This window comes from Crocuta crocuta, unplaced genomic scaffold, assembly GCF_008692635.1.
Source record: "Crocuta crocuta isolate KB4526 unplaced genomic scaffold, BGI_CrCroc_1.0 scaffold30, whole genome shotgun sequence".
NCBI lineage: Eukaryota > Metazoa > Chordata > Mammalia > Carnivora > Hyaenidae > Crocuta > Crocuta crocuta.
The window spans coordinates 12,997,899-13,009,021 of record NW_027528345.1 but is presented as its reverse complement, the minus strand read 5'-3'; the positions used below and the strand labels follow the sequence as shown (position 1 = coordinate 13,009,021).

Below are 11,123 nucleotides of genomic sequence, written 5' to 3'. Positions count from 1 at the left end.
TGAACCCATACAGTTAGGACACTCTTCATTTTTTTAAAAAATATTTTTATTTATTTCTAGGAGAGAGAGAGAGAGACAGCATGAGCAGGGGAGGGTCAGAGAGAGAGGGAGACATAGACTCTGAAACAGGCTCCAGGCTCTGAGCTGGCAGTCAGCACAGAGCCCGACGTGGGGCTCGAACCCACGAACCGCGAGATCATGACCTAAGCGAAAGTCGGACGCTTAACCGACTAAGCCACCCAGGCACCCCAAGACACTCTTCATTTTAAGGTCCACTTTATAGCTGTGGATACTGTGACTCACGAGGTTAAAACAGTTGCATAAGGTCTGTCGGGCATTTCCTTTCCTGGGTCCGTGGAGGGACAGGAGGCCTGCTAGGTGCCCTCTCCAAATGTGCTAGAAGTTGCCGGCAGTAGCAGGATTAAGGGGTATGGAAACGTGAGCTGAGGTAGGCGTAGAGATGGAAGGGAAGGCGAGGTTGGGTTTTGGGGAGGGTTGAGGCACCGGAAAGGCAAGGCAGGATGCCATCCCAAACCCCCAGCCCCTCCCAGCACAAAGTCTTGCTGCTGCAGACACAGTTCTTCATTCGTGCCTGTCAAATGTGGGCCCACATAATGAAGGAAGGAATAAGCAAATGAATGAATAAAAAGAGACATAAACTTTATTATTGTATTGGAAACAGTACAAAGAAAGAGCCAAACCTTTCTCAGATCTTGGTGGCCCTCGTTTCTCTAAGCCACCCCACATTCACCAAATCTATAAGATCCTTCAAGTATCCCCAAGTCTGGACAGTCATGAGGTAGGAGGGGGTTCTGTGCCCAATCTGTGGGGCTGGCAGCTCAAGAGCCACCACCACTGTGAGTCTGTGCTTAGCGGTTCTACAGGTCCCTGGAATCTCAGATCTCAGTCCCTGGAATTCCCTGGTGGGGTCATGCCTGCCACACCCCCTTGACTTGGAGCTAGATCTAGGATTGTAGGGAGAGGAGCTCTGGTCCGAGGCTTTGTAGGCAGAGAAGGACTCGGTGGTATCCCCAGGAGAGTGACGGTCCTCTGTCTTCTAGGTATGGCAGGACCAAGATCGAGGTGTCACCAGCCCCCAGAAGGTGGTCTATGCCAGAGAAAGGTGAGTTATGCAGGAGTTCCCTCCTGTCCCCACCCTACACATCCAAGACATGGGAGCCCATCACCCCCAAGCCAGGTCTAGCCCCTGACCATGGCTGTTGAATTGGACAAGAACAGGGGGCTGGCTGTTGGAGAGCGGAAGGATGTCCTTCTGGAGAGGGAGCTGAGTGAGGGTTGTGGTCCCTTACCTGGGGTAGGGGGCAGTGTCGCCGTGCATACCATTCCTGGCAGTACAGGCTGACCTGGATGCCTTGGCCCAGAAAGAGCAAGGTCCACATTAGCACATTCCATGCTGGGCCTGTGTGCCGGTCATGCATCATGAAGTTCAGCAGCCCTGATGCAGGAGGAAAGGTCGTTACCCCAATTCCATGTACCTATGCCTTGTCTCCCTGGCTGCCCGTCCCTCCCCCCACCAATCCCAGGGCACTGGGAAGAGATGGGACAGGAAGGCATCATTGGGGAAGATCTTGAACCCATCTCCAGCAACCCATGGAGGTCTCAAGTGGCTCATGGAAAACGAGGATTCCTCAGTTTACACATCAATATCCTGGAGCTCATACTACCTCCCATCCACACACCAGTTTTCTCTCCTTCGTCTCCCTTTATATGTGTCCCGCTCAGATGCTCCAGTCCAGCCAGCAATCTTCTCTCACATCCGCCAGGATACCTCCTGCTGCTTCCCTCCCTGCTCCCAAGTTCCTCCCCACCCTAACTTTCATGCCTCCCTCCAGAAGGGTGTGTGGCCTCCCCCGTCAGTCAGGAATCTTTAGGAGCAGGACTCCTGGCCTCCTCCCTCTGGATGGCTCCCCCTCCAGTGGCGCACAGGCCAAGCTCACCTCCAAAGACAAGGAAGAGCATCAGCATGACAGGATAGAAGAATCCCAGGACAAAGCAGAAGATGTACTCATGGACCACGGCAGAAACCAGGAACACACCCAGCATGGCTGCCCCTCGGGCCCGGCCACCAAGAAGCTGGCAGGGGTGGGAGGAGAAGGGTGGAATGAGTCTCTCTAAGACTCTTCCACAAAGAGCCCCCTCCTTAAGGAAACCAGAAAGTGTACAGTGCAATGGAAAGAATATGGGATTTGGGGGTCTGAAGGGCTGATACGCCTTATTTAAGTTCTTCAGGTCTTACATGCAATTTTTAAAAGGGGATAGAATAATACTTCTCAGGATTGCAGTGCAGATTATGTATGTGAAAAGTTTTTGTAACTGAGAATTGCTATATGCATGTTCCTTAGAAGGCTAAGGAGAGAAGTGCTCTTTGGAGGGGTGGAGTTAAGGGTAAGGAGGGAAGGAAGTTAGATCACAAGAAGGATTTTCTGCCCACTGATTTAGGTAGAAGGGAGTAGGTGGAAGTCAAGGGGGCTCCTTTCCAAGTCTGGAAAAGGCAGATGATGCAGAGGGAGGGAGGAAAAATGTCCTGGAGAGGCTCCATTAACTATGAGAGCTGAGGGGGTCCACAGAGCCCATACCCACAGCCCATCTTGATAGACGTAGCTGTACAGCCAGTCATGGACCACCACGTTCCAAGTGCGGTAGTAGTTGGAGAAGGACGTGGAGTTCCACCAGTCCTGGGGAAGAGTGGGGTCAAGGTCAGGGTTAGGGCAAGGAGGTGAGCATCAGGGGCCTGACTCTTCCCAGGCCCCAGCGGCTCCCCGTTGGCCCCTGCACCCTATCCCAATGCTCTCATACAAGGGGCTGGCCCTTGGCTGAAGAGGGACAGCAAGCACTCTTCCAGCAGTCTCTTCAGGCCTGCATTCCCTCCTTGACCCCCTCTCAGAAGAAGATGGTTCCTGTGTACCATGCACACAGAAGCAGTTAGCCCTGGCTAGTCAAGAGGTGGACAGGTGGCATTAGAACCACACCCAGAGGAGCTCATTTCTCACGTGAGAGCTGGACAACACAGCTGAGGTGACACCCAGCGGGGCCACCATCCTCCCGGGATCGCTCCCCAGACCTCCCTGCACCCAGTTCCCAAGTGGCCAGGTCCAGGCCCCACCCGATAGAACATTCTGTCTCCAAACCGTAGCATCTCTGCGAAGGCGTTGAGCCAGCAGTGGAGGAAGGCAAAGAAGATGAGCAGCAGCATGAAGATGCCTGGTGAGTGGGGACAAGGGCAGCAGGTCAGGTTGGCCCACCTGGCTCTCCTGGGAAGCTCTAAAGGGCCCTCATCTGCAACCAGGGCCCCAGTTCCTTCTGGCCATTTATTAGTCACTCACTAATTCATGCATTCATTAATCCATCCCTCTGCTCATGAACTCCAAGCCAGATGTTGGGAATGCACAGATGACTCTCAAAGTCCCTGATCATTGGCAATTCACAGAGTGGGTGGAGAGAGAGAGAGACAGAGTGAGAGACAGAGACAGAGATAGAGGCAGAGATTGGGACAGAGACATGTCCAACCATGTGTCAAGGTCAAATGTGCTGGGAGCTAAGCACAGTGGCCATTGAGATGGTTGGGAGTACAGAGCAAGGGTGATTGATGATTGGGTCACCAAGGGTCATGGTGATTGATGGCTAAAACTAACAGGCTTCCTAGAGGAGGAGGTATCTCAGTCATGGGACTCCAAACATGGACTGGATTTCACAGCCAGAAAATGGGGAAAGGGCATTCAACCTGAGACACCAATATGAGCAAAGGCCCGAGGCATGAGAGTGCATGTCTTTCGAAGAATGGCTGAGCTTGTGGCAGGATAAGAAGATAGGCTAGGTTGTCCGGGAAGGGGTCTTGAATGCCAAGCCCAAGGGGTCAAATCTTTTTTTTTTTTAATGTTTTTTATTTATTTCTAGGAGAGAGAGAGAGAGAGAGAGACAGCGTGAGCAGGGGAGGGTCAGAGAGAGAGGGAGTCACAGACTGAAACAGGCTCCAGGCTCTGAGCTGGCAGTCAGCACAGAGCCCGACGCGGGGCTCGAACCCACGAACCGCGAGATCATGACCTAAGTGAAAGTCAGACGCTCAACCGTCTAAGCCACCCAGGTGCCCTCCAAAGGGTCAAATCTTGTCTGGAGATGCCAGCAATGGGGAGTCACTGGAGTTTTTGAAACCGAGTAGGGAATGATTAACCTATAGAAGGGAAGTTCATCTGGGCAGCAGTGTCGGGGGAAGGTGGGAGAGGAAAGACTGAGGGGGAAAGCAGACAGACGAGGAGGCCAATGTAGACAGAGGGACTGGAGTGGTCATCTGAATGAACTGAGATCCTGGCAATGAATAATGGGAGGAGGGGACACATGCGGGAGAAGTTCGGATGCGGGAGGCATTGAATCTGACTGAAGAGGAGGAGCAAGGGGAAGGTGGAGGCTCCTGCTAAGCCTTCCCAGGGAGCAGCCCTCCCCAGCCCTGCCTTCGGTGAGCATACCTGGTAACGTGGCATGCATGATAGACAGCACCAGAGCCCGGGTACTGAAGGGCTCCCGGCTCATGTTAGCAAAGACAGGAACACAGAGGCGGCCCAAGATGAAGCAGGCATAGAGTACGCAGCCCAGGGCCTGGGGGGAGGCAGGTGGGGGACACATAACTTTAACAGGGATCGCTAGCAGCTGCCCCCTCAACTCTGGAATTGGATTCTGGCCCAGCACCTGCCTCCTCTTACTTTAGCCCCACCCTCTGACCTTCCTCCCCAGGCCTCCCCGACCTCACTCCCAGAAATGCCCCCTCAGTCACCACAAGGCACCCTTCTACCCCATCTTCTGACCTGGGCAAAGTTCTTGGCCACATAATTCCACCTGACGTTGGGTGTCCTGCAGCAGCAACGGGGACAATATGTTTTCAGTCTTATTATCTTTTACCTTGTTCCATGCCCACTGGTACACAGGTTCTAGGGCCCTCTCTCCAAAGCTCCCTCAATTGCTCAGGCCTGAGAGGATTATCTGGGGAGGGAAGGGTCTAGAACACTTTGGACCTTCCATAATAGACATGGCGAATGGATTTTTAGCTTGAATGTCAACTGAAGTAACCAACAATTGGGAGATTGCTCCAGACCAATGGGTTTCCCAGGGTGCAGGATTTTCAGTGCTAACACTGGGACAGTCCAGGGCCACCCAGGACAGTTGGTCACCCACGTGTCACACCCTCCTGGGTTGTGCTTGGAGAAGGGGTAGTCTATCTGACACCTATTTCCCACTTTTATTATGGGGTGCTTCCTGAGAAAGTGGTCAGTGCCTGGGGGTGAGGCTAAAGACATCAGAGAGAGGAAAGTAGGAGGGCAAGGTCCCTGGTTGGCCTGGGCATTTGGGAAAGAGGTGGAGGGTCTCACCTGGGGTAAGTCTTCCTGTAGATTAATGTGGGGCAGAAGAGGAAGTAGAGGTAGCTGGAGAAACTGGGGGCCCGTATGCCCTCACCTGGGGAGGAGGGAGAGGGCTTGGATCGGTGAAGTGGGGAGGGAGAGAGGGCAGGGGGAGCGGAGGCTGGGACTGGTGGGTGGAGGGCTGGTTGGGGCAGAGGTGCGGGGTGGGGGCTGACATTGTGCCTGGAGGTGCAGTTGGGAAGGTGAGACAAGGCAGGAGCTGAAGCTGCCCTTTGATGTCCTTCTTTTGCTCCATCCCAGACACCCTATTTCTAGTGCAAGACCTGCTGTGGCCAGAGTTTCATTTGGCACCTGTAAGCCTCACCACGCATTCTTTCTCTCCTTCTGCTCTGACTGCTCCCCCCGCTTTAAAAATGATTTTATTTTTAAGTAGTTTCTACACCCAAAGTGGGGCTCGAACCCATAACCCTGAGATCAAGAGTCGCATGCTCTGCCAAAAGAGCCAGTCAGGCACATCAAGGACATACGTCCATCGGATCTTAAGTCCAGTGCCTTAATCACTCGGTCATTCTGGTACCTCCTAACTTCCTAACATAAGGCTGTCATACTCTGGGTCTTTCCAGGCTAAGCCTGGAAATTGGAAAGCCCCAGCCTCTCTCCCCAGAAGTCCTAGGCAACAGAGGTACCATATCTCAGAGGTGGGAACTGAGGACGCCTAATGACTAAGGCCCACAGAATCTAGTTGGAGGCCAGAGTTCTGCCCTGGGGGCAACACAGGCTTAGGAAGTCAGAGCTTGTATGAGAATCCTGGTGCAGCTGGCTTCATTCAAATAGTCAAAATGACTGAGTTCATAGCAGCGCCAGGCAAAGACCTCACCTCCTCTGGCACAAAGGGTCCCAGGCACAGCCTCTCTCAAGAAGGAGTAGCTCTTCATTAGGAGCCTGACCTGAGAAGAAATGGAAGGGAGGTTAAGTTGCTGTGTGGCTTTGAGCAAATCACTTAACATCTCTGTGCGCTTGTTTACCAGAGAGAGAGGCCGGCAGATTGCAAAATCTGTACCGTCGAAGCCCATACTTTATCTTTTTGTCAGATAGTCTTCTAACCTAACACAGGTGGCTGCTGGGATGCATCAAAGGTAAAGAGGTACAGGAAATGCCAAGGCAGAGCCTCCAACCAGCCAACCCCCCTGACTCCTTGAAAAATCTGATCACTTTTGCATATCAGCAAATTTCCTTGATTCCTGCTGGTGCCCTCAAATCCTTCCAGCCATACTCTGCCCCTGGTAACTAGCTCCGCCCCCACAAATACTGTAGTATTAAGTCCCCTTCCCCTCAGGGCCCCACCCCAGCCTCCCCTGTCCATCACCCCATCACCTGCTCGAAGACTAGGATACAGCGGGAGGCAGGAGGGAGCTGATACTTCAGGGCCACGTGGACCGGGAGGACCCAGAGCACCGCGGTGTGGGCAGCCAGCAGCAAGCAGCCCAGGCCCACCCCCAGCATCCAGGCCCCTCCTGCCCGGGGCCTGGCCCACAGGCGCAGGGCCTGGTAGGGCACCAGCAGAGTGGACAGGAACATGGGGACCCATGTCATCAGCGCCAAGGGCAGCTGTCCAAAGCTGAAGATCAGTAGGTCAAACTCCAGCATCAGCCTTGGAACGGAGAGGGAGAGACAAAGTAGACAAATGTGTGGCCCATCCTTGTCCCCTCCCTGTGCAGCCAGAGCTCTTGGAAAATAAACTGAGGCATTTCGCCAGGGTTTCCAGCTCCCCATATCTGAAGGTGTTCAAGGTGGCACCTCTGTGGTCCCAAACTTCTAGCACAGGGCGTTGCTGGAGAAGACTCAATCATGGGATGGCTTTGCTTACAAATAAATGACCTTGAGCCCGCTGAATTTTACGGTGCTGCAGAAGGACTCAGAACTTTGTATGCCGTGGGTATTAGAATATGAGGTTTTCAGAGTTTAACTTTGATTTCTGTTGATTGCTCTTTTGGGGTGTCTAGCTGTAGACACGAGTTCATGGAAAGCAGATGGATAGGTATTTATTTTATTTGCTTAGGTTAAGGGTGTTTGGTCTGTAACGGTGGAAAGTTGGAAACAATCTAAATGTCCCTTGGTGAAGGACCAAATGAACAAAAGGCTGGCCTCTCCAGACTGCGGTCTTTAAGAACCGAAAGATCTCTGAGATGGGAAGATAGGTTCTTAAGGAGTGAAAAAAAAAACAATAAGTACAGTGAATATCTTATTTATGTAAACCGTCTACACACACCTTCTTGGTTCTTATAGACACGTGGGGGTGAATGCGTCACAAATGCTCTAGAGGGAATCTCTCAAGCCTGTGAAAACCCTTACCTCTGGTCTGGGGTTGAGGGGGTGGTAGGGAAGGATGGTCACTTTACAGGTATTTGAACTTTTTACTGAGATTTGATCCTTATACTACTCATAGAATTAACAACAGTTTTACCAGAAGGAAATACTGTTGCCAAACCCGTAGATCTTTGATCCTCTTCTTTTTACTGCTTCCTAAGCCCTATTTAGGGTGATGTAGGGGACGTGCAAATAAAGACCCCTGGGGCTACAGACCCCTATGAGGCTCATCCCAGTGTGGGGGGTGCTCTGTGGGGACGCTTGCGTGCATGTGCATCTATGAGATAGTGCCTCTTAGACAGGGAGGGGGTTGGCCCTCATCTCTCTGGCGCCCTGAGTGGGCACCTGGGAGGTGCTCCATGAAGGTGAACTTGGGAAGGCATGTGAGAGAGTGGTGCGGTGTGAAGTGTGCCTGTGTGCCTGCCCGTGTATCTGCCTCGGGGCACGTTTCCTGCTGAGAAGTATTTGAGCGGGGGCAGAGTGTCCCCAGAGTGGCTAACCTGGAAGGTCAGAGCAAGGACCATCCAAAGGTGTGGAAGGAAGAAGCTGAAGAGTGTGTTTTAGGTGGGAATGTTGTTGGAAGCAATGTTGATGTGTGTCCAATAATCAAAGGTTCAAAGGAGAGCTTGTGCTGTCTTAGGCCAGGGGCAAGTGGGACACTAGGGACCTAGGGCATCTGATCCATGTGCCTATCTCAGGCAGGTGGGGGACCTACCTGCCCTCATCAATGAAGTCGATGGCCAGGGTGCTGATGATGAAGATACACAAGCCGGCGATGAACATGTGGTAGATTGTGCGGAAATGCTGCACTTCCATCAGCTCGCTGGGGGGAAGGGGTCCAAATGTCAGTGTGAGAGCGTCCTCTAGGTCCTGCAGACCAGCTCAGGCACTGTCCATGCGTGGGGTTGGGACTAGTGATTGGGAACTTCCGGCTAAGGGCTGGGCGATGACTGGGACTTCTCATCCTGGTGGCCTTTCTTCCACAATCACGCCCAGGGCAAATGGGGAAATTGAATTTTAGAAACCCTCTCCAAGTCTTCCCTCCAAACACTTAGAAGCTGAGGATGAGCAATGAGGTGTCCTGGGCCCCTCGCTGAATCCCTTTATCTTCCTCCCATCCCCTGCCGTTCACGTGGACTTACTCAAGCAGGGACTTTCGGATGATGAAAGTTTTCTGCTTCCCCAGGGATGGTTCCCGGGCCCTGAATGAAGACAGTTGTTCTGGGTCAGGACCCAGAGGAAAGAAGGCCCTGGGCGGAGAGCAGGGCCTCGCAGAAGGTCAATACTTGGGAGCCAACGGCAGTAGTAGACGAAGGTCAGGGCGAGGGCCAGAGGGCAGGAGCAGGTGGAAGGTCAGGGCCAGGGCAGAGCAAGGCCCTGAAGGTGGAGGTCAGTGTCGGGCAGGCAGAGGCGATAAGGGCAAAAGAGGGATGGTTGAAGTCAGGGTCATGCCAATGCTGGCAAAGGATGTGTGAGATGGTATGTAGGGCTCGTAACCGTTACGCTAGAGGAGCCTGCTCCAGCCAGCCCCCAGCCCCCAGGTCCTCAGACTCTTACTTGTTCAAGGAATCTGGAGGATTGGAAGGCAGAGGTCCGCCTTGTGGTGGGTAGGCCTGGACGGCCTCCTGCATGGCCCGATCCAGCAGCTCCAGCAGCTGTCCCTGTGCTTGCTCTAGCAACTGTGTCTTCACAGCCTAGAGGGCAAGGCAGGGCAGGGCCCGCTGTCCCTCCACCCAGGCAGCCATCGTCTCATTCCCTGTATATCTACTGAGCTTCTCTCTGTGTCAGGCACACTGCTAAGTGCTGGGGACAGACACATGAACAACCACGGCTCCTGCCCAGAGGTTCCCCCCAAAGTTATCTCTCTCTCTGGCTTCCCCAGGGCAGCACGGAGGACCAAGGAAAGACAATTCGGGTTCCAGGGCCTGGATCCCAACCATCTTATCGTCTCTGACCCTACTCCCTTCCCCCTGCGCCCAGCCTTCCCTCTCCTGACCTTTAGCCCCATGAACAGAAGACTGTTCACTGGCTCTGACTCTTGGTCCCTGCCCTGCTGACCTGTATTTCAAACCCCTCCATCGTAGCCCTTAGCTCTAACCCGATCTGAAAGGTTTGGACCCAAGAACAAATGGTCTTTATCACCAGGCTGGTCCTCGTCCCTTCCTCCTTCCACTCCCAAGACCTGTCCGCCTTGACCTCTGACCTCCCTCACCTCCATATGTCGGGTCCATTGCACCAAGTCCAGGCCTCTGTCCTTCTCAGTGTTTCCTAGGAAGAGGGGTCAGAGGGCACACCCAAGGGGGAGGGGGAGTTAGGGTTCTGTCGCCTTGTATAGAGCCAGAAACATCCTCTTTTCAGGAAATGCTTTCTGCAAGCTCAGCAGCCTTCCTGCCCCCAACCAGTCGATACCTAGTATCACAGTGAGGCGATCAGAAGGGGAAGTTATTTTTGCAGGGGGTGAGGCCATGGGAGCCTGATGCCATCACCCAGGGAGCGGGAAGCTACTCCACTCACCCTCTGGGGTAAGAGTCTGCAAGATAAGGCAAGGCCCCAGCTCCGAATAATCCTTTCACTTCCCTCTCCCAGCTGGGCAGCAAGGGACAGAGGCAGGGGCTGCCTTCCCTGTCCGCCCAAGATAGTAGGAGCCTGCTCCCAACAATAGGTCTCCACCTCCCCCTTCCCCCCTCCCGGAGCTTTCTGCACCCCCAGAGGGTGGCTCACCACCTCCGGAGCGTCGGTCGTCTTGCTCTCCTCTTGGCCCTTCTCCCTTCCGCAATCTGGCCGCCCTGGGCTCCATGATGTGAGTCCCGACCGGGCAGTAGGCGGCTATTGAGCGCTCCCTCCCTTCCTTCACAGCCTGCCAAGCTCTTATCTCACTCCGCTCCTCTGACAGCTCCAAAGACTAAAGTCCTTGGAGGAGGAGGGGACCTCCAGGAGCACAATAGGTTATCAGGTCTAAGAGGGTAAAGCTTTTCGGCTCCAGGCTCCGCTCTGCTGACTGTCCCAGGGATGGTTGCAACACCCAGACAGCCCTACCTCCGCCCAGATGCCCCACTGAGCGAGCTCTTCCTCCCACAGAACAGTGGCCATGCACTATGCACCTATGGATGTCTGTGGGGAGGGGGACTTTGCCTCTCTGAGGCTTATCACCTAGCGTGACTGTGACTCGCCTGCCTGCCGGTCTCTTTCCCAGAGCCTGAAAGATCTTTAGGTATCAGTGCACCGGGCTCCCTTAGACCGCGAGATAAGGTGTGTGAAAGAACCTTGTCAACTCAAAAGCATTGTATGCAAGTGATTAATGTTCCGATGTGACTAATGTTCTGTGACAAGGTGGTGCTCTGGCCCCTCCAGGAAGTGCTGGGTGCCAGCCCCTGAGGCCCCCCCCCC

At 53.8% G+C, this 11,123-nt stretch overlaps 1 protein-coding gene across 1 annotated transcript; it reads right to left on the bottom strand.

Annotated features, from left to right (window-relative positions):
* Positions 1 to 639: 639 nt before the first annotated feature.
* SOAT2 (sterol O-acyltransferase 2) lies at positions 640 to 10,731 on the bottom strand. Its single transcript, XM_077753462.1, has 15 exons — positions 10,458 to 10,731; positions 9,949 to 10,004; positions 9,294 to 9,430; positions 8,879 to 8,938; positions 8,452 to 8,559; positions 6,744 to 7,020; positions 6,247 to 6,316; positions 5,379 to 5,463; positions 4,818 to 4,863; positions 4,482 to 4,611; positions 3,125 to 3,222; positions 2,598 to 2,696; positions 1,959 to 2,094; positions 1,311 to 1,456; positions 640 to 1,108 (listed from the first exon to the last, which is right to left on the bottom strand). The coding sequence occupies exons 1-15, from the start codon at positions 10,531 to 10,533 to the stop codon at positions 1,058 to 1,060; spliced, it is 1,575 nt and encodes a 524-aa protein (XP_077609588.1). The 5' UTR covers positions 10,534 to 10,731; the 3' UTR covers positions 640 to 1,057.
* Positions 10,732 to 11,123: the final 392 nt, after the last annotated feature.